The sequence below is a fragment of the Xenopus tropicalis genome, chromosome 8 (assembly GCF_000004195.4).
Source record: "Xenopus tropicalis strain Nigerian chromosome 8, UCB_Xtro_10.0, whole genome shotgun sequence".
Taxonomy (NCBI): Eukaryota; Metazoa; Chordata; class Amphibia; order Anura; family Pipidae; genus Xenopus; species Xenopus tropicalis.
The window spans coordinates 93,065,749-93,089,594 of record NC_030684.2 but is presented as its reverse complement, the minus strand read 5'-3'; the positions used below and the strand labels follow the sequence as shown (position 1 = coordinate 93,089,594).

The following is a 23,846-nucleotide window of genomic DNA, read 5'->3' as shown; positions in this document are numbered from 1 at the left end:
AGGGACTCCATCCTTCTGTTTCATTTGCTGTTTCATTTGCATGAGCACAGTTTAATATAACAAAATTCCCAAACTTAATTTCCACATAATAACGAGCAGAATCTTACTTCTGAAGCCGGATGAGATATGTCTTATTGTCCACATCATACACATTGTGTACACGCAGTCCCAGCAAGCTGTAACATAAAAAAAAAGTCATACCACTGGCCAAGTAATATCTGCATCATACCCACCATGTATCCGCATGTTACCCACCATGTATCCGCATGTTACCTGCCACATAACTGCATGTTACCCACCATGTATCTGCATGTTACCTGCCACATAACTGCATGTTACCCACCATGTATCTGCATGTTACCTGCCACATAACTGCATGTTACCCACCATGTATCTGCATGTTACCTGCCACACAACTGCATGTTACCCACCATGTATCTGCATGTTACCTGCCACACAACTGCATGTTACCCGCCACATAACTGCATGTTACCCACCATGTATCTGCATGTTACCTGCCACATAACTGCATGTTACCCACCATGTATATGCATGTTACCTGCCACATAACTGCATGTTACCCACCATGTATATGCATATCACACCTATTAACAAAAGCTTTTGTCAGCCTTTTTTCTTACACTGCCCAAGTTAAATTATAATGCAGGACAAATAAAACATGCTCCTTACAGGGGCACCGATTGTTGTGCCTGGCTAAAGGTTGCTCTACTTAACCCCCTATGGCTGTGGTTCAGCAACAACCAGACCCCTGTCACAAATGCAATGTGCTGTTACACAGATATGGTCAGGTAGAAATGAGGTGGCAGTTTGTATAAGATGCAGATCTTACATGGGCAGGGACGTTATTAAGTAGAATAAAGATCACCTGTCACTTAGCTCCGCGATGACAGCCCGGATATCTATAGTGTTGAATCTGCTCTTCATTTTTCTTCGACAACAGCGCAACCTTCGCACAGGAAAGCGCTGAGAAACTCAAAGCCGAAGTCCCATTACCGCATGCGCACATAGCTACGGCAAGCCTAGCGGATCAAATCCGTGAAATGCTAATGTCCGCAAACAGCGACTACTACAGACAACAGCTAGCAGAGCACATGTTCCCAGCAACATTTATTCGTTGCGCCCAGTAGGAGGCAGTGGAGGCACCGTAAGGCATACAGGAATTCTGAATCACACATTGATAAAACATTATTAAAGCAGCTATTGTTATGGAAAAATCCAGTGAAGAAATATACAATAAATGGTACAAGTCCTACAGATATGAAGGCATACATTGCTCCAGTAGAAATGTGCCCAAGACAAAAGGATTTTTTTTACATTGACCAACTAAACATAAGCATTAAACAGATGAAGGATTAAGTGGTTTATTGTTTAAAGCAAAAAAGGACTGTGTCTCGCTGTGTTGTCCAGGCTGTTCTACACCGGCTATTCACAGGCGCGATCCCACTACTGATCGGCACGGGGGTTTTGACCTGCTCCGTTTCCGACCTGGGCCGGTTCACCCCTCCTTAGAGCAACCTGGTGATCCGAGGCTCCCCCAGGAACACCATATTGATACCGAACTTAGTGCGGACACCCGATCGACATAGCTCAGTGCAGCCCAGAACTCCTGGACTCAAGCGATCCGACAGCCCAAGCCTCCAAGTAGCTGGATTACAGGCACACGCCACAGCGCCCGGCGAGAGCTCACTGCTGCTCTGCGTGTGTAGAAGCTACATTCCCACTGACGTCACAAGCTTTGCATTCGGAACAGTGGCGACACCTATTGGCCGTTTGAGAAACTTCATGCTACAGCCAAGAATAGAATAAGTGAAAAGGATTCCTACATGTGTCTGATCCAAACCAAATACACATGTATAAGATGTTTTTAATCAAATCAGTTTATTTTACCCATCTACAGTTGTCTCATTAAATCCCTACATCACATTATAGAGCAAGGTTCTGCATCTGACTAGCAGCAGTTTGGTAGCCCAGAGTAAACTGTCCAGTCTGCTTCTGTTAAAAACACAGCTTAGCTTTAGACTGATAATTGTATAAACCAGTATGCTGCACATGTATACTAAAGAGATATTTAAGTACTTTTTTAAAATCCTGTAGTAGCTGGCTGTTTGGGGACACTGAGTGTTGAAGGGAAACAACATCCAGCCTGATATTTTTTAAATATCTTAAAATATCTCTTAAATGCACTGGTATGTCACATTTTTACTAAACTGAAATATTTGTTTTTCAATTGAAACCTCTGAAATAGCTATGAGCTGCTGCCCTTTCTGTTAGATTCCCAGATACAACCCCATGGTTCGCCTATCTGTTACTTTGACTCTGTAGATGCCACTGCATCAGTGAATGTGCCACTACTCTGTGTGTGTTTGTGCGTGCTGGCAGGTCTGGGTGTGTTTTTGCAATGTCAGTAGGTTATAACTATTGTAAATGTGCCAGTATGGGTGGGGGCTAGCAGTACCAGTAGGAGAGAGGGGTAATTGCAATGGGATACCAGCTATACATATATACCAGTATTCTCTGAGGACCAGCTGCAATAGGAACACCAGAATATTAAATCTCTTTTTCAAAAGCATCTCTTTATCAGATGTATTTCATATACCCAACTTTTTGCTGTGTTTTTGAATAGCCACTTTCTTTAAGAATATCAGTTTGCACTGGGCCCTTATTTCTGAAATCACATGATTCAGAGCAATTCTCCTTCATGTGGTAGGGCAGTCCTAGAGGCAACTTTTCAGTTATGAATTCTAGCTGGGCATTGGAGGCAAGTGTTTGTTACACATCTAGGACAATAAGGCCATCACTTTATGAGACTTTTTTTTATCATAGTGTCCCTTTTAACCAGCATTTCTCAACCATTATAGGACAACTAACTCCTTGCACTATATGGAATTATAATGTTAGTATTTATTCACAAAGCTGCAAAACCAATTCCCAGGGACAGCTTCTATAGCAAACCAATCCCCACAGTGTACATACATTCTGGTTAGGGCTTATAGGTACTTTCTCTGCACCTGGGGTAAACTGCTTGCTCATTGTTTTGACATTACCGTACTAGAGGAAAGGGCATTAATCATTAAGGTGCATGCAACAGGGTGTCAGGCACAATAATTTAATCTGCAAAAGTCTGGTGTTGGAAATTTGGAAGGCTACTCATTCCATTATTACAGGAAATATTTCCACATATTCCACAAAGAATTGCATTGTTACATAGATATTTACTGCTCCACACATATACACATAGAAAAGGCTTTATACAGATAAACTGCACATTGTACTTTGTGCCACATAGTGCATGAGCATTGTAGCAAGGGAGCCCTGCTTACATCATGAATTATGTGCAAGGAACAGCATGCATGGGTACTGGACGCAGTGTGAGATTGAGGAGTACAGGGCACAGCTAGGCAGCCTCAGTGCAACCCCCCCCCCCCAGTCATGAAACGCGTGGGAACTGGGTGCGAATAGGAGGGGTGTAGCCTGTTATTTGTGCCATGTGTGACTATTCAAGTAACTGTACAATCCTTTTATAAATCAAATGTTGTATTGGGTTGAAGTTTGCCACTGGCTTGAATGGCCAGCTACACTGTGGAAAAAAAACTCACAGAGCTTGTTCCCTTGTTGTGCTAGTGCAGCATAACAAACCAAGCAGAATTAAATCCACTTCATTGCAAAGAAATGAAATTCACCAGTACTCAATATTGTTTTTAAATATCCCTGAACTGCTTTTTTACCACCTCAGGCCTACCCTACAGGGCAATAACCATTGGTCAAGCATGCTAACTCATACAATAAAACGCACGCTGTGTGGGTGGGTGGGCATATTTGTATTACAATAAGTTGATAGCATGTATTGAGCATTGTTTACAGGGCAGTCATTCCAGCAGTGCGTACTGCAGCATGCGGATATTCTTTGTCACAACAAACATGTCAGCTGTGCGCTGTAAATGATGGCAGGGATGTACACAGAACATAGCACCATCGCAACTACTCTGACACAGTTCCAACCAGCAAACCAAACAGCCAATGCTAAACGGGGTGCGGCGCCTGCGTCATAGCCTGTTGCAATTGCTGCGCATGCGTCTTTCAACAGACAAGGAGAGAAGAAAAGTTTTTCGGGAGATACTGGGAAGGGTCGCGCTAGGCGGCTTGGGTATAGTTGGGGCGGCGGTGGGTTTGGGTGCGGGCACTGGATGCATGCGTTGGGCACTCCGAAAGGGCAGCGGGATGTACCAGCTATCACTAGCAGCTCACAGGTGGGCGTTGGAGGAGATGTTCGTGACCCGCAGCTGAATAAAAGCAGCGCCGCTCGCCCCTGAACACAAGGCGCTGGGTGTGCGTGTGGGACCCTGCCCCGGGGAAGTAATGCTGCGCGGAGCGGCTGAGTGAGCCAGTGTGGGGGCGCCACAGCCGAGGGGCGGGAATGTTGTTATCCAGAAAGAAAACCAAGAAAGAAGTTTCCAAGCCTGCGGAGGTGCAGGGGAAGTACGTGAAGAAAGAGACCTCCCCGCTGCTGCGGAGTGAGTGATGGGGTAGTTTTATATGGGCATTGGGAGGGGCGCGACAGTAGCCCAGCTCTCACCTTTTGTTTGGGAAAGTAACTTTGCGGCATCTTTATCAAGGGCCGAATACAACTTCCCATACAATCCACCAGAAAGCTACACCAGCCTGTAATACAGTGCCTGTATGCGCTACTTATAATTACATTTATATGTTGACAATTTTAATTTAGATATTTTGAAGGAATGAATAATAAAATGTATGCACTGCTCTGCAGATAATTTCATGTAATTCCAGCACCCCAATAACAGTACCACCCCCCACATGCCCTGCTTACTGTGCTCATACTATGTTTGAGGGACCTATTTAAAGTATTTATGCCACCTTGCTTTATGCACGCTGGCAATTTTGGTTTCAGACAGAGGCAGTTTGATGAGACCAAGTGAAGTCTATAGAGTATATATTAGGATATTCTTATTTTATTTACATGTCTGTAGGAGCCTGTCCGTATTCATTCACTTCAGTTCTTTGGCCTTTATGCTTCACACCCCCCCTTTATCTTCTGCTGTCTGGGAAGACACACAATAGCTACTTAGTAGCAGCTATTTGTCAGGCTACTAAACGCCAAAAAATACCCTGCCAAAAACAATTGCCTCTGCTGCTAAAAACACGTAAAGACAATTATCCGTAAATGATCAGCATTGTCTATTTTGGTAGCTGTGGCAAGTAGCTGCTACTAGTAGCTCCATGTGGCTTCACCCTTAGGGCTGTGACACACGGGATGCCGCATATGCCATCCCACTGGCAATTTAAATTTTAGCTGGCGGGATGGCATTTTGGGGAGATTAGTCGCTCGGCGACTAATCTCCCCAAGTGTCACAGCCCTTAGGGAGGACTGAGCATTGATATTCTAGAAGTATGAATGGAAGAGGGCTGAGAAAGATAAAGAAAAGAGAAGAGGACAATGGAGGAGGGATGAGGGGAGGATCGTGGAGGTCTGTGAACTGATTGAGGAGTTTATACAGGTCATACAGTGGCTGAGCACTGAATACACACTGTGGATGTAAATAAAAATATCTACCTAAATAGGTTTGGTGAGGCAGATGGAAAATTCAGACCATATTACCTGGGCCACTTAGCATGTATGGCAATGGGTAGGGGACTGTTTTAACTGAGCTTTCGGCAACGACAGCATATTGTACCCTCTCTCAACTTAAAATTAAATCAGCCAGTGCATCTTTTCATCATGTGATGAAGAACAGACTATTTGGCAATCCATATGACTAAATAATGCAATGTCAAACTGCCCAATCCTCAGGCAAATAGGTTGGCCACAAGTGTGAGATTAGAGATCACTACAGAAAAACTCATCCACTTTCTATTTATTTCTATTGGGTTTTTAGAGGCACATTTATCAAATGGTGAACTCTAACTTTCACCCATTGATAAATACACTTCCATAGAAATGAATAGAAAGTGGATGAGTTTTTTCGGTGTGGATCTCTAATTTTAAACTTCAATAAATATTTCCTTATGTGTGGCCACCTTTAACCATTGTGTATCTGTAAAGATTGTCCAATTTTTCATAGTCTGTTTTTTAACACTATAAATACACTTACATTGTCTCATTAACACAAAATGAATATGACAGTAGTGTATTTAAAGGAAATGTGCAAATCAAGTAGCAGAGGCAGTCTGTCAGTGAAATAATATTTTTATAGCTGTTAAATCAGTCCTCCTATATCTGGTCAATTTTCTGAAGGGCCTATTTTAAAACCTGACACACTTAGAATTTCCTATAGGCTTTGTCCTTATTTTTTCTATTGGATCAATTCATTGGTTACTTGTGCACCCTAACCAGTTGCATAACTTGAAAGGTCATTGGTTCATTTCTCCCTTGCAAAGGCAAAGGCAAACAGACTCAGCATATCACAAATCTAACATACTGTTATGTTAGATTTACAGCATTCTGTCGCAGGATGCTGTGTCAGACTGACAGGAGGCACAGCCGGTAAGTGTTAAGTCTGCTGCCAATACTATGCGTGACATAAGGAAGTAAAAAAGCAACTGTAGTGTTTACAGACCCCCACCCCCCCAGCACAGGGTCTGTGCAAAAATAAAGGATGAGCTGAGGGATGATTCTGAGGTCAATATCTCTTCAGCTGCACATAATATGTTTACTGTGTATTTTGCAAAGATTGTACAACATACACAAATCTAAACGTTCACATTAATAGAAAAAAGGCAAACAACCCCTTTTAAAGGAGCAGTTCAGTGTAAAAATAAAAATAATTGTCAAAATAGACTGCGCAAAATATAAAATGTTTTCAATATAGTTAGGCAAAAATTTAATCTATAAAGACTGGAATGAGCAGATGTCTAACATAACAGCCAGAACACTACTTCCTTCTTTATAGCTCTCTAAGCTGATAGCAGTCAGTAGCTAATCAGTGACTTGAGGGGGGAGGCATATGGGACATAACTGTTCAGTTCGTATGCATCTGAATCTGACCTGCATGCTCACAAACTAACTGAACAGATATTGCCCCCCCTAAATGTCCTGACTAATGAAGCAGTTAGAGAGCTGAAAGCAGTAGTAGAATTCTGGCCATTATGTTAGATATCTGCCCACTCCAGCCTTTATAAATTACGTTTTTGCCTAATTACAAATATTTTTTTTTTTGTGCAGTCAGTCCATTTTACCCAGTTTCATTTACCCACTTCCTTAGCATATTGGCTCTGCTAGTAAAAAAAAAAAAAAATGGTGCTCTTGCCATATTTTACAGCACTGATTTCTCAGAATGCTCGGATTAAGGTCCCCTTTGAGGTTAAGCATTTGGTCAGGGCACATCTTAACTCACAACAAGGATTGAGAAACAGTTTTTTCAATCATAGTTTTAATAATGTATTGGACATCAAATAAGGATTTATCCCAGATCTCTCTGTAATTAGTGTTCAAACTTGGGGTTCAGGAGTATTAAGTAAATAGTAATTCTCCACATAGCTCTCAATAAATGAACTTTGGCTTAAGTCCCCAAAGTAGGCCAGTCCCAGAGTTTGGGAACCACTGATCCTCAGCCAATGCCTCAGTATGCCCGCTTTTGCCAAATATGCTAACATCCATTCCTGTAAATATATGTTTCATTCGCTTCCCTCCCCCTCCTCCCTTATTAGAGTGCCCATAAAGTGTAACGTAAGTACACCCCCACAATAATTGCATTTGCTTTGCACTATAATGAACAAACAATATACTTGGAAATTTTCTATATAATGAAATATTCATTAATTGGAATATATCTTTGAGAAACTATTTAATCACGGTTTGTTCTTCTTTCAGATCTGATGCCTTCTTTTATCCGCCATGGGCCAACTATACCGAGACGGACTGATATCTGCCCACCAGAGACAAATACTACGCCCTACACCCCCCCAGGAGATGGAGCTGTTTCTAGGAACCAAAGCTTTTTGCGAACACCAGTTCAGAGAGCTCCACAAGAAATTTTGCGCAGAGAAAGCAATAGACTTTCTGCACCTCCCTACTTAGTAAGGGGACTAAGTGATGTTCCCAGGGAATATGCCTCCTCATCTCAGTCATTTTTAACAGATTCCAGTGCAGTTATGGAAAATGGAGATGTGAACAGCAGATATTTTTGCTCAGATTTTCAATATGATGGACAGAGGAGAAGACAAGTTGGGGATCGTGTACATGAAGACTACAGATATTATGAGAACAGCAATGACCATGTCCAGAGGATTGTACAGGCACCTGGCAGGCACCCAGCTGGTAGGTGAAGCCATCTGTAATGTTTCTGTGTGGACCTAATATGATCCCTGTACTGTTTGCACTCTCTAGTCCCTGTCCGTGTTTTAAATGAGGGATGAGCCTGTCCTAACGGCCCCCGCTAGAAGGACAGTAGGAGGTGGATAGCCAATCACAGCCCTGCAGTCACGCAAGCAAAGGTAGGCGTCAGTTCACTGTCAGGTGCGTTTGGCTGCAAAGTGGTTCATATCCTACAGTACGGTGTGCCACCGGCCCTCTCCACATCTTGGAAAAGGACACACAGTATGTCTCCTTTAAAATAACACACCCCCATTGTACAGTTGACTGAATGAATGATGACTGAATGCACTTCCATTTATTGAAGTTTGGACCGTCATGGCTTATCATATCTTTAGTAAAACGTTACTGAGAACAGATTTAGTGACAGAATGCAAACATTTTATCTGCCCAGAGAAACTGTTCCAAGGCAAGCTGCTCGTTATTTGACAAGATTTGGCTTGTTTGTTTTTCTCCCTTTCTCAAAAATGTTATAGAGTTGCTTGTTTGATGCCATATAACCAACTGTCCTTGAGTGTGTTAAGCTTTGCAAGATTCTGATTAAGCTTTTTTCCTAAAAGAGATACTGTTGTCACAGAAAAGTAAGCTTTCCAATATCTAAATACAATGTGAAATAAAGTATAAATTCATGTAGTTTTGAAGAAAAAAAAATTCATGTCTGAAACTATATCTGGTACAGGTATGTGACCCATTATGCAGAATGCTTGGGACTTGGGGTTTTCTGGATAAGGGGTCTTTCTGTAATTTGGATCTCCCAACTTATGGATAATGGATTTCCAGATAATGGGTCTGATACCTGTACTGGCATTGCTCTGCTTCATTTCAGGTAAAACAGTGGTTGTTCTTATTCATGATTAGACCACTTGTCTTTTAAGGCATACAACAGTTACCTTTTATATGTAATATTCTTTACATTTACTACGCTTTTCTTTGAAAGGCCTTCATGTACGAGAGACAAGATGTAATGGCTTGCAGATATCAGACTTTTTACTACGACTTTATCCCATTATAACCATATCTACATCCCTATAGGATCTTTTCTTTTTGTTCGTTTTTTTTTTTTGAACTGTTACATTCTTATGGGTCCCTTTCCATCACTCATCATGTCTGGCAGTTAGAGCTGTCCTCCCTCCCATGGCATGTCATGGGTCCTTTTAGTTTAGATCTCTGAATTTCCTGTATAGTTGTTTATGGGACCCCTCAAAATCGTACCAGAATCTTGCCAGAAACAGGATAACAAAGAAATTTGTGCTTCATTTCCATTCCACATTGCAAACATATTTTGGTGATTTGGGATCCCTGTGTCACATACGTAGGCCAATAGCACCCAAATGTGTTGTTGCTTCATTACTTTGTCTCTATGACACAATGCAAGGAAAAACTTAAATACATATATTATAAATGCATACACGTGTATTTGCCATTACAGCTGTTCTTTCTTATATGTGCCCCCCCCCGTATTTATGTAATTTTGACTTTTTCAATGTGAGCCAAGACTTGAGACAGAGAGGTTTATTCAATAATAAATTGAGTGTCCTACTCAGTCATTTGGAGGCATGTGCCAGATGTAAAGTAGAGGGAAGCTGAGTGGCTTTCTTAGTAGCAATTAAAGGGAAATAAAAAAAAATATTTTGGTGAACTGGGGATCCTTGTGTCGCTGAATTCCCCTTCATGTATGGATTAATGTTATTTATCAAATGATATCTTAGGACACAATGACAATGCACAGTTAATATTTGCTTTACTATTTTAGGTATTGGTAGAGTTGCTGCTACGTCACTAGGAAATCTAACAAATCATAGTACTGAAGATATGCCTCTGCCACCTGGCTGGACAGTGGACTGGACTATAAGAGGAAGGAAATACTACATAGATCACAATACAAACACTACCCATTGGAGCCATCCACTTGAAAGGGAAGGATTGCCCCCTGGTTGGGAGAGAGTTGAATCAGCAGAATTTGGAGTGTATTATGTGGACCATATTAATAAAACAGCCCAATACAAACACCCATGTGCTCCAAGGTAAAGTTGTATAGAAAATTAACTTTGTTTGTTGCAGCTACTTGCAGTAATAATATTGTGAAACAGAATGTTAGAGACCTTACGGGTTATGTTATACAGTGGTCTGCCGTGGCCCTCCTAAGCAGAAGAGTGGCAAGTAATACATTCTGTTGAATGGGAAATGGCAACCTTATGTCTCAACAGCATTTGCATGAAACAGCTGCTGTTTAGGGAGGCAAAACTCAGCATTACTGAATGATATTCATTTCCAGTAACCAGCATGGGAAGTTCTGAGGGCCATAGTTCTACCTTAGAGTAACTTGGGGATCATAAACACTTGTTTACAGTTACCCATAAATACATACATAAAGATTTGTCTCCTTAGTTTCTTATATGGAAAAAGCTAGTATAAACCTTATCCGCGCTTCAAAGATACCGCTAATAATTAAGGTCCAACTATAAGACTGTGTGACAAAAAGTGTAACAAACTTAATTAAATATGTGATGTGAAACAAAAGCAGCCCTCCTCTTTACTAATCCTTTTCGTGCCCACAAATAAAATTATTAACTCAAATAGAGTTGGCGCTTTTTTTCCCCAGTGATCTACTCACTAAAGTGAAAAATCAAGTGATTAACCAAATTTGTATTTATTGAAATAAATAAATATGTTACACCAAAATACAATCAATTAAATACAATAATCTATCTAGTGAATAAAAAATATATAAAAATACAGAGTAATCAATTAAATTTTATATACAGGAGAGAAACACATTAGGTAGAAATTCATTGATTACAAAAAAGGACAGAAGTTACCTACAGATAATATACCCTAGATTGCCTATCTACTAGAATTCATTTAATCAATATGGATCAGAATAGTTAGATTAAAAAGAGAATTCATTCGGCAGACTCATATTAAAAACAGAGAGAATCGGTATATACAGTTATGAATCACTCACTGCTCCCCTATTGGAAAACCTAAAAGATTGGGAACTAAAGATACCACAGAGTAACTAATTAAATGTTAAATCCCATTATCAGAAACATTAAGCCCCTAGTGATAAAATTACAATAAATAAACCGAGTAACTGCACTCGATATAATGATTAGAGCAAAAAGGCCTCTATTTACCTTCTCACTTAATGTCAGAAACCAAACTACTATAAGGACGCTACTTATTAGCCCCCATGTATCGCCTATAATTATTAAACAGTAGCAAACATAACTAACAGAGGATTAGCCCCATACAGGCTTAGAAGACAGATACAGACCTCCCTTGTCCCGGCCGGGAACTTACTTGGGATAAAGTAACGAGAGAAAAAAAGCGCCAACTCTATTTGAGTTAAATGGAAAAAGCCTCAGACAATCTGAATGCTTGGCTGGTTACAGATAAGTGATTTATTTCATTTATTTTGAATTGTATGAGTTTTTGCATGATTGCCCAGAATGGGAAAACAACCTTGCTGTAACGCCATTATTTTAGTCATGGTACAGTAGAAATGTCAGAATATTGGTATCTCTTTAATCCTACGAAAGCACTCTGCCTTAAAGGAGAAGGAAAGTCATTTTGGCATTTTACTGCTAATCGATTTGCCACATTAGTGCCACCTAGAACAATGTATTTAACATACCTGAGTAAACAGCTTTAGAAGCTTTCTCCGTTAGCTTAAGATAGCAGCTGCCATTATAAGTTGCTTCATTCCTGCAGTCTCTAGCCTTTATAGCTGAGATCACACATTCCTAAGGGAGTGGGGTGGGAGTTGTTAGCATTCTGGTGGGAGGGGGGAGCAGGAGAAGGGAGAGAACTGCACACACTCTGGCCCAAGAAAATTAAGGCTGTTTCTGATAAAGTTTACTTAGTTTTTACCTTTCCTTCTCCTTTAATAACAGAGAAAAGTAGCTTGCAAATTGTAGCGCCGCGTATGCCATCCCACCGGCGATTTACATTTTAGCCGGTGGGATGGCATTGCGGGGAGATTAGTCGCCTGCGACAACGGAAATTTGTCGTGGCGCGACTAATCTCCCCGTGTGCCACAGCCCTAACTCCTAATGAAATTGGCCCTTGTGTGAGATTCTGATTGTGATCTTAGATTGTAAGATCTGCTGGGGCAGGGACTGATGTATAATCTCTGTAAAATGCTGTGAAATATGTGTCAGCACTACATGAATAACAGATAATAATAATAATGGCTCATCCACTGAGAAAAACTAGATCTGCTCCTGTAGGAGAATAACTCATTGTAAGAACTTGGCAAAGCATTACCCCTGTGACAGATTACTGAATAGCAGATGGAATAATATTTGTACAGTTCATTCCTAAAAACATAAACAGTGCAGTTTGGTTGTTTAAGAGGGAAATGAAACAATTACTGCACTATCCTGCAGATTGCTTCCATGTCTGTGAGGAGATAGCTATAATATGTGCAGAGGTTCATTTCACACTTAAAATAACATCACTTGGGAACTACGCACATATCCCCAGCTAAGGCAGCTCCCTAGCAGTACTGTAACTAGAAGTTACAATATAATATTATACAATGTTAGAGTATTGTATCTTCTGAAAGAGAAAAGCAGATGACATTCATAGTACAGGTATGGGATCTATCTGGAATGTACGGGCCTGCGTTTTACAGATAAAAGGTCTTTCTTTTATTTGAATCACCCTTTTGTTAAGGCTAATAAAGTATATTTAAACATTTAGAGAAATTTGATTGTTTTGCACTCCATTGTATTGTTTTGCTAGCTTAGAAATTATTTTTCCAGGAACCATAGTGTAAACATAGACTCACATATGCACAGTGGCTGCTGCTTTAGTTTTTCCTACGGCTAGGGCCCAAAAAGGAGCACCAGCCTAGGAAAAAATAATAATTGAGTTAGTCTTTTCTTGTCCTATAAATGCTGCTTGTACATTTGCTACATTGTTTAAATGACAAGGAAAGGCTAAGTCACTTGGGGGTGCCAAAATGTTAGGCACCCCCAAGTGACTTTAATTGCTTACCTTGTACCCCGGGCTGGTGCCCCTGTTAGGAGAAAACAGCACCAGCCCGGGGTACCTGTAGCGGAGCGCTTCCGGCTTCGTTTTGCAAGGACTACATGACAGGTGCATACGCAGTAGAGTGAAAAGCCGACCTCTCTGTTAAAGTTCAGCTTTTCACTCCACTGCGCATGCGCACGCAAGCGAAGCAGGAAGGAGGAAGCACTGCAGCTACCCCGGGCTGCTGCGGTTCTCTCCGAACAGGGGCACCAACCCTCTCTATTATTTGAAATTTTTAGATTAAATATAATTGCAGGGTGTGATTTCTAAAGTAGGGCACTCCTTAGCAAGCCTACTTCTTAACTTCTTGCCATAGCACCTAGGCACTTGGGAGATATCAACAACTGTCAATATCTCTTCTGTACCTAGTCGGCATGCCTTCTCTAAATTCTTGCCACTGTAGGACTGGTCCTTTGTGTCCTTCCTACAAATCCAAGCCGGCATTATTTCTAATCAAATCAATATTCACCTCTCTTTTTTTTTTCTCTGCACTGCTGGGTCTTGCAACGATGTGGCAGAAGAGAACTTCTGCTACACTGTTTCAGGAGTCCGAATTGGATACAATTTTCATTTGAAGTTACATTACAACTTATAACTAATAAAGGTTTTCAATGTATATTTGAAAGTTTTCTTTCATTATGAGTTGCCTCGTGTGCCAGAGCCCTTAACAGTGAGATGCAAGCCTATTTGCATTGCTTTACTAGTTTAAGCTTTACCTGAGGTGTGTGAGTAAAATGCCCATACAAGCACCGATATGATCATATGAAGTTTCAAACGATTTCCGGACCGTGTGTGGACTCCAGATAATCATCCCCATGATTTTTGTATCATGTTAATTAGTCATTTAGTCAATAGGACAGGTTAGAAAATTTTTGTCGGATAATGATATTTTTGCATATATTGGCCTATATGACAATATTCTTCTTTCAATATTATTTTTTTCTTTTCCTGATGTGCTGTTGTCAATACTATTGCAATTGCTACGATTGTTGTCTGTCAATGGCCAGAACAGCATCTGATTTGTTACTTTTCAAAAGTTAATCCTGCAATTTAAATCTGACTGTTAGTTTAGATAGTTGCATTAAAATGTACAATCGATATCCAAGTGTTCGTCGTACGATGTCTAAAATCCAGCTTAAGAGTTCATGCAGCATTTCAGACAGGAGCCAATTTACAGCCAGTAGAAAGCTATACTAGAATTATATTCTCTCTCTGGCTATGAGCTCAGCTGTAAAATCTTTAGGGAAGAGAGAGCAGAATGCAGTGGGTACTAATACTGCTTGCTCTCAGTCATACATAGAATAAAATAACTAATATTTTTAAAGAGCAAAAAATGAAACCAAATTGCAATTTGTACACATTTACTTGAATTTTATATTTGGTATCCCATGTAAGTTTAAATCTGTGTGTAACATCTCAAACGTGTGTACATCTGTGTGTAACATCTCAAACGTGTGTACATCTGTGTGTACCATCTCAAACTCTGTGTTTTCTTGCAGTGTTCCCCGATATGACCAGCCGCCCCCTCTCCCTCCTCCAGTAACTTATCAGCCTCAGCAAGTGGAAACTCAGGCCTTGCTTGTCCCAGCTAATCCTTACCACACAGCAGAGATTCCTGACTGGCTTCAGGTTTATGCAAGGGCTCCTGTAAAGTGAGTTGTTGTTTTTTTTTTTTTATCTTCAAGAATTGTTTTCCTTTTAAAAATCATGTCTTGATTATAACATCCATGTTTATGTGTTCATGTACACAGCTACTGTGGTAGTCAAGGTCAGCATAGGCCATTTTGTGTTGTAAAATATACACTTCACAGGCAAATATGTTTTGCCACTCAGATTTTAGTCTAATTTTTGAAAATCAATCAGGTTTAAATGCAACAATCTAAAACTAACATTCAATCTGAAATTGTAGGATAAAGCCCTAAAAATAACAAATCGGAGGATATTTTGAACATGAAATAGTTGGCAGACACCAATCGTATGAAAGTGACTTCCTGGAAATGAATTGTAGGGGGCCCACACACAATCCGAGTTTTGTACAAATATATTCATGCGTGTATGGCCATCTTAAGGGGCATATTTATGAAAAAGTAAAATTAGGTCTTGTCACAGTGACATTTTCCACTCTGTTCGTTTGTATGGGATTTTTTACACAAAAATATGTACATTTATTAAAGTTTTTGTTTTTTTTATTGGTTTTAACAATATAGCAGAGTGTATCTGATTATTTATATTGTCTGCACTCCTGGCTTTGGCTCCTAAAACAGTGTTACAAGCCTGATAAGGGATTAACAGACCTGGAATTGAACTGACTACTGTTCTGCTTTACATAGTAGGCAGTGCACAAATTCTCCCAGAATCCATTACTTCACAATGGAACAAGGTTAAGGAGGGGTTGTGTTACACTGTGAGCCTAAGGGGTGTGTGTAGCTGATCCCAGCAAACACAGACAGATTATTATGGATTCCTTTTACTCAGGTGCGTGTAAGACAAAAATTATATTTATTTTTCAGATAGTGTTTATGCACCTTTTCTTATGTAAGCCCACCTGAATGAGCTGTCAAAAATGGGTAACTTTAGTGACCATTGTAGTATGAACATTAATGTACGTGGAACAAGTATTTCAGTGTTCTTTGAATGTTTTCCATGCATGTTCATTTACTAGCCTCAGTGTGAGACACAATGCAGGAAGTCCCTTCATGGTTTCCATAGGGTTGTAACTATGCTGCAGCTAGAAGTATGCCAGCTATGACATTTACTGTGGAACATAGTAGCTGCTCCGGGAACGTGATGTACTAATAATGTCTATTGCTGGTTGTCATTGAGAAGAGTGATCATGGTACAGCTGTTTGCTCTGAGTCACAGGGTAATACACATTGTACATTTTATGCTCATTCGCTTCCCTTCTTCATTATTCGCTTATCATATATCTGTTTTGCATATTACTTTTCCTATATTTATTATTTTGCATTCCTTGTTCTTCATTGCAGACCCAGTTTCTACCCTTTCCCCAGTTTGTGATATTGTACCACACATATAGATGATCAGATTGTATACATTTTGCAACTATAACTATATTACACTATATTACACTCTATCTGTGATTGCCAGATCAAAATGTGCTATCCAGTTTTGATGCCCTCCCCGTCCCACCATGTGCTCCCCATTCAGATTAAAGGAAAGTGCTCTATTCCTATGGTAGATGTTGGCACTGTCAGGTGTGGATCCATGGGCGTCCGCAGAAAATTTTCCAAGGGGGGGCAAGTAAGCTAGCATCATCCTGCAACAGATAAATATATATATATATTTTTTTTTTTTGCAGGATGATACTAGGGGAGGCTAAATATGGCCCATACACAGACTGACCTATAGCTAATGTGACACTTAGTGGATTCACTGCTGACGTAAAAAGTTAACCTCCCAACTACCTCTTGCCGTTCCCACTGACTCCCAGGGATACTGTACAAAAGTGCGGGTGGGGGGTGCTTTTTTTTTTTTACCCTAAAATGTTTAGTATTAGTAGTAAAAGTATTCATACGCGCACTTCTGTTAGGGGATCTGCAAACATTTGTGTTTGGGATCAGTTAGCTTAAAGGGGTAGTTCGCATTCGAATTCACTTTTATTTTTAATGGTTTTTCAGTTATTTAGCTTTTTGTTCAGCAGCTCTCCATTTGGTATTTCAGCAGCTATCTGGTTGCTAGGGTCTTATTTACCCTAGCAACCAGGTAGTGATTTAAACAAGAGATGGGAATATGAATAGTTAAGGGGCCTACTTGGAAAAATAAGTAATACAAAATTATAATAATAATAAAATTGTAGCCTCGCAGAGCAATATTTTTTGGCCCCCATTTGAAATCTGTATAGAGGCAGAAGAGAAAGGCAAATTATTCAAAAAAATTAATTAGGAAGACCAATTGCAAAGTTGCTAGGAATAGGCCATTTTATAACATACTAAAGGTTAACTTAAAAGTGAACCACCCCTTTAGATGTGTTTATGTTAGTTTTATAGCAAGAAAGGCAGTGGGTACTGACTCCCCATTATATACAGTGAGACACAGTCCGTAGTTACAAAACCAGCACATTATATGCCATGAGAAGCAGTGGGTACTGATGGCAGATATTCAGGCCCTGGCACTATAACACTGGCACTGATACACAACATTGGCCCCACTGTAACTTACTATAAATGAACAAAACAATGACAAAAAAAAAAAAAAAAATAGTAAGTGCAAAAAACAACAAAACATATATAAACACACAATGAGCTTTTTCAGAGGGAAAGAGTTAACTTACCCTCCATGTGTTAGGGTAGGGGATAGATTATAAATTAAACAATTTAATGTCAGCTAGTGATTCTTTAGAACTGTATAGTGCCTGGGTATAGTACCTGTGGGATGAAAACTGCAGCAAAAGTTGAGAGTTGGTTCTTAGGTAAAGTTACAGCTGCAGATTCATCTTTTCAGTCTTTATTTCTGTTTCCAGTTTGCAAAATCTCCCGATCCCTGTGTGCATCTGTGCTCTGATTGGTCAATTTTACTGTCTGTCAAGGAAGCTGTGCTCTGATTGGTGAATCCACAAGAAGAAAGATCCAATCGGAGCACAGCAAAAACGGGCTTGAGGGGAAAGTGCAGAAACGGAGTAAGGTTTTTGTGTTTTTTGCTACTTTTCCAGGGGGGGGCAAGTGCCCCCTCTTGCCCCCTTCTGTGGACGCCCATGTGTGGATCATATGAAAAACTTGGTTCAGAATTTATAAATGACAGCAACAGTTTCTGCCATGAGCACAAGGTCATTTTAGTAAGAACTAAACACAGAAGGGAATTCAATTTTGTATTGTTTTCATGGATAAGTTAAAGTGACAGTACATAACTCTGTTCAACACGAGCAGAATGAATAGGGCTTTTGCTGAACATACGTTTTGCCTATTTATTTAATTGGGAAATATCTATGGTTTCTTTTATTTTTGGCACTAAACAAGAATATAAAGGCAGTTTCACTTTAGCACTTCCTGATTCAGCAGAACTTTAGAGGAGCTAAGATGGCTTTGTTTGTTCAAAGGTAAATAGGAATCTGTGGACAAATGGCCCTTTTATAAAGCACTAATTTAAAATTTGAGCTATTTTCACTGAACTTACGCTCCCCCCCTTCTTTATAAATGAGTACTTTATAATGGCAAAAAAAAAAAAGAAAAGAAACAATGTTTTGTTTTAACACTTTGTTGTTTAATAGCATCCCTTTAGGGCAATGACATATGGCAGATTAGTCACCCTGCAATTAATCTCCTCTAGTTGTGGCGATGAATCTCCTCTGAATGCTTTCCTACTGGTAATGATGTAAATTGCTGGTTGGGAAAGTCAAAGCGACACATATGTTTTCCTAAGTTTCCTTGCGAGTCAACTTTGGGCGACTTCGGAAAGCCAAAGCAATGCCTATGTTTTTCTAGCGGCGAGGAGATAGTGGGGAGATTAGTCTTGTGTGTTATTGCCCTTAGGGCTGTGGCACACGGGGAGATTAGTCGCTCGTGGAAGTTGCCTTGAGAGGAATCTTCCGTGATTTCGGGGAAATCGCAGCGCCGTGTATGCCATCCCACCGGAGATTTACATTTTCACCAGTGGGATGGCATTTCGGGGAGATTAGTCGCCCGTGACAAGGGAGATTTGTCGCGGGCGACTAATCTCCCCTTGTGCCACAGCCCTTAAAATAAGCAGTTGTCCTGTACCTGTTTTTTTACGTTTGCTTATAAAAGTCTGCTTTTGTTCTGCAATAATGGAGTTGTTCTCTTATCAGCAAGAATCCCTATTTAATGTGTTTGTTTCATTGTTCTTTACTTCCTTTCATCCTCGTCGTTGGCATTTACTGTAAGGAAGTTCTGTGACACTGGGGTTGAGCAGGAACTGCTAGAGGGCACTTTCCAGAAGTTCAGAAAGAGCAGGCCTTTGTTAAGGCCCCCATACACGGGCCGATAGAAGCTGCCGATATCGGACCCTTGGACCAGCTAATTGGCCCGTGTATGGACAGAAACGAGCGGCCTGGCTGACCGATATCTGGCCTGAAATTGGGCAGATATCGATTGGCCAGGTTAGAAAATCCAGTTGGATCGGGGACCGCATCGGCTCGTTGATGCAGTCCCCAAACCGACTGCCCATGGCTGCAAATGTAATCCGATCGTTTGGCCCCAGGGCCAAACGATCGGATTTTTTTTTTTTAAAGCAACTTGCTACCCGATATCGCCCACCCGTAGGTGGGGATATCGGGTAAAGAGGATCTTATAGTGTATGGGGACCTTAAGATTGCTGAGAGAACAGCCATTTGTTTTATGTGACTGGTTATTTATCTAACCGGTATATAGTTAGCTTCATTTACTCTTAAATAAGATATGAGCTGAAGGACTGAATGTTCCTTGAAGCAGATAATGAGTTGGCCTGTGGTGTGAGAATTATCCATACTGCTGACATTATTACTATCTCTAAGGCTCCTGCGACATGGGTAGATTCTCGGCCTGCAATAAATCAAGTTTGCAGTTCCGCACCAAAATCTGATTTGTGTGCTGATCTGGGCCATATTATTACATAACCCTCCCTAAGGTCTCTATCACATTAGGGTCAGTTTCACCAGGAGCCAATTTACTTTTATGTTTTTTGGAGTGTGGGTGGACCTGGAGGAAATGCACGCAGACAGGGGAGGACATTGCAACTCCTTGCAGATAGTGCCGTGGTCAGTCATAATAAATTTCAAGCTCATTACAATATTATTGCTGTTGCCCTTACGGGGTAATATTTTTATAGTAATAACATAGCCTGTAGCCCAGGCTTAGAACAGAAAGTGCAAAACCTTCCGTAAGTGGTTTTAGTGTGTTTGGTACAGGTGGTATTTTGTGATGTTCAGTTTAAGGGACTTTTTTGCCAGAGAAATGTTTACTGCACAAAAAAAAGTATTGTCCTAGAGAAAAGTATGTTTCTAGCACTGTTTTTCCTGTATATTAATGTAATACACAATGGTTCCAGGTGCAGGCAAGGTGGCTGATGCCAGCGGAGCAGCTGATACTTGGCCCGTGTTTTTCCGCATGCTGAGAATCAGCCCTGTGTGACATCTGCCTAAGGCTTGTTACACAGTGTGTTGTTAGCAGAGACATGGCTGATCCATCTCAGTAGGCAGGTTTTGGAAAAGCTGTTTACAGCCATTTTGCTCCCATGAGAATGCTATTTAAAGGAACAGTAACACCAAAAAATGAAAGTGTATAAAAGTAACTAAAATATAATGTGCTGCTGCCCTGCACTGGTAAAAGTTGTGTGTTTACTTCAGAAAGTCTACTATAATTTATATAAATAAGCTGCTATGTAGCCATGGAGGCAGCCATTCAAAGGAGAAAAGGCACAGGCACATAGCAGATAACAGATAAAACACTATTGTATTCTACAGAACTTATCTGTTATCTGCAATGTAACCTGTGCCTTTTCTCCCTTTATCCAGCTTGAATGGCTGCCCCCGTGGCTACACAGCAGCTTATTATATAAATTATAGTAGTGTTACTGTAGCAAACACACCAGTTTTACCAGTGCAGGGCAACAGTGCATTATATTTTTATTACTTTAAAGCTCTTTCATTTTTTGGTGTTACTGTTCCTTTAAGTTCTGTGCAAGTTCCCAGTCAGATGAATACAAGTAGACTACACAGAGATCTATACTAGCCAGCCAATTGTAAGAGCCAGGAATTGTCTCATGTTCTGCATCGTAGCACTAACCACAATGGCTTGTGTGCAGCTGCCTGGTCATAATTATGTTGTATACTAGCCATTAACTCATGGATCTGTACAGGGTGGTGTTTGGGAAAATAATTCTGTTTGTAGTAATTGTCAGATATGGTGTCTTGAAAGAAAAAATGATATTCAATAGACCTCACCCCCAATGACCCTGTGTCATGCCACTGTCCAACTCTCTGTTTTAAATGATGCTACTAGACACATCCACTTAGGTTACAGTTTAATGAAGCAAACCTAATCAAAACACTCCATTACTATTTAATTCCATTTATTACCAGACAGTGTAGTGCCATTGTGGGCTTCATGATGTCAAATCACAGCATTTTTTTTTTGTCTGTGGTGTCTTGTTGTGAAACTCTTTTTTTTTACTTCTACGGCATTGTGCAATAATTATAATAATCCAGTTGTTTCATTGTTTTGGTAGATACGACCACATCCTGAAGTGGGAACTCTTTCAACTGGCAGATTTGGACACATACCAGGGCATGCTGAAACTGCTTTTCATGAAAGAACTGGAACGCATTGTGAAACTGTATGAGGCATATAGGCAGGCTCTCATCACTGAGGTGGAGACTCGGAAGCAAAGGCAGCAGTGGTATGCGCAGCACAACAAGAATTTCTGACAATCTTTTTATTATCTGTCTTTCAAGAAGTTGGACTTAAATGGACACACCAGATTTCACATATGATATGCAACTGGAAATAAGCAGAGACTATCCGCCAAAATGGTGATAAGAACAGTTTATTTGTGACCATTTTTGTAAAGTTTAAGCATTTACCAATGCAAAATATTGAGATATTTATACAGTTTTAGTATTAGTGAATTGGGACAAAATAAGGGAACTTTCCATGTTTCGCCATCCATTTAGATGATTTTCCAGACACATTGTAAACAACATATATTTATTATAAACAGTAAACAACTGACTGTAATGCAGTTAAAGCAAATGCTATAACAGAACAGTGTTTTATAGGCTGCATATTAAAGTAAGTGTGATATCTTAATGGTTAACCAGTCTTTGGGTATTGTATATCATTATGTGTTTTTAGCTATCTGCTAATACTGATATGAGCTCTTTCCTTATATATGTCAGCTGAAGCAAGGCTTCTCATGATTCTATTTCAAGTATCCAAAGGAATTTATATATTTTTAATATTACAATTTTATAAATCTTTTGGTCCCAACTTTTATTTTATGGTATTTCTCTCTAATATCCAGGCCTTGGGGAGTAAAGAATATTTCATGTTAACCCCCCCACCTAAATAAATGATTAGTACATTAACCCTGTATTCACATCTATACTTTGTATTAATTTACATGTCTGATTTTTCTGTTCAATAGCTTGACACAGCACAGTTGGCATTAGGAAAGAAACAAGCATAAGTTGCTCCATTGAAGGCAGAAGTTCCCTGTTAGGAAGGGAACAATGCAGTTGGCAGGGGTGTGGTGCCAGTGTATTAAAAGCACTTTAGGTGAGATTTGGCGAGGATGCTTATGTGCTGTACTAGATCCTGCTGAAACTCCACATGATGGTCTAATGAGAGTGACAATTGGGGTGAACACATTATTTGTTGTCTTGGATCTCTAAATTTATGTTTCCATATTTAGAGAGAACTAAAGCTTAACTAAAGAAGTAGGCTAGAAATGTTGTACATTATGTTTGGTTTTGCAACCACAGCCCTTTAGCAGGGAAAATCTGTGGCCCCAAAGATACCCCCAGTAGCTCCCCATCTTCTTTTCTGCCGATTCCCTGCCCATGCTCTGTGCTGCTGCCACTTACTGAGCTTAGGGGCCCACTCACAATATACTGTATATACAGAATATATATGTCACAATAGAATGCTGATTAGTAAATAATAAATAATACAGATTATTAGTGCATGGCAACTCAGAAACCAGTGCAATTAGCACCAAAACTTAATCAGCCCTGTAGCATCACCCTCTGTGACAGACAAAATTCATTTTCTGCTTGATAATTTGGGCCCACCCCTAAGCTTGGCTTCCCAACAGCTACTCAGAGCTCACTGAGAATGCGAGTGTCATATTCTCCTATTCAAGGAATGTAATTGCTGTTGGGCCAAAAAAAAAAATTCATATCCGCTGGAGCCAGGGAGGCCCCACGAGTGCTTTTACCTGACTGAAATCTGTAGAAAGGAGACTCCATTTTCCTGGCCTCAAATTGTAAGGCTAATGTTTGAAACATCCACAAGCCATTAGTGTGACAGCTCCTACACTGCGTGAAAAAGTATTTTAATCTATGCTTTTTGGCAAATTAACAGGGGCATTAAAGCTGATCACAAATGTGGTTCTTATTCTTCTGGGATGTTCAACCTGCAACTTTTCCAGTTTTGACGTGTAAAGAATTGTTGCCTGCTTTCCAGTGCCTTCCTTTAGTCGCTCTACCACTGGCGCTGTTGCAGAAGATGACTGCTTGGCATTAAGTAGTCTATTGAGCAGTGCTGACGGCCAAAACTAAACTCACACTTTCATTGCTGATTTAAAACAATCAATAACAGTAGTAAACTGTCCTCCACCTGCCTTCAGCCTGCATCCTTCAAATCCCACAATTCCCTGCACATGTGATGTCAATAAAGAAAGGAATGTTACAGTACCATGCATTGTGGGTTATGTAGTTCCTTGCATGCTGTCTGTAAGCTGTGGACAAGTTATTACATCAATGTAAAACATCAATGTTTTAGCC

At 40.2% G+C, this 23,846-nt stretch overlaps 2 protein-coding genes across 3 annotated transcripts in view; one reads left to right on the top strand and one right to left on the bottom strand.

Moving 5' to 3' along the window:
- The window catches only part of nemf (nuclear export mediator factor), a 31,641-nt gene extending 29,915 nt beyond the window's left edge, over positions 1 to 1,726 (bottom strand). The window contains exons 1-2 of the mRNA XM_002938127.5: positions 887 to 1,726; positions 108 to 176 (exon numbers count right to left, since the gene is read on the bottom strand). Coding sequence (XP_002938173.3) covers positions 108 to 176; positions 887 to 945 — 128 coding nt within the window. The 5' untranslated portion in view covers positions 946 to 1,726. The remainder of the gene's footprint in view (positions 1 to 107; positions 177 to 886) is intronic.
- A 2,317-nt stretch (positions 1,727 to 4,043) lies between these two features.
- On the top strand, positions 4,044 to 22,434 carry sav1 (salvador family WW domain containing protein 1). 2 transcript variants are annotated; one of them, XM_012968214.3, is made up of 5 exons: positions 4,044 to 4,497; positions 7,850 to 8,296; positions 10,104 to 10,374; positions 14,890 to 15,042; positions 21,569 to 22,434. In XM_012968214.3, exons 2-5 carry the CDS (start codon positions 7,855 to 7,857, stop codon positions 21,765 to 21,767), a joined length of 1,065 nt encoding a protein of 354 aa, XP_012823668.1. In that variant the 5' UTR covers positions 4,044 to 4,497; positions 7,850 to 7,854; the 3' UTR covers positions 21,768 to 22,434.
- Positions 22,435 to 23,846: the final 1,412 nt, after the last annotated feature.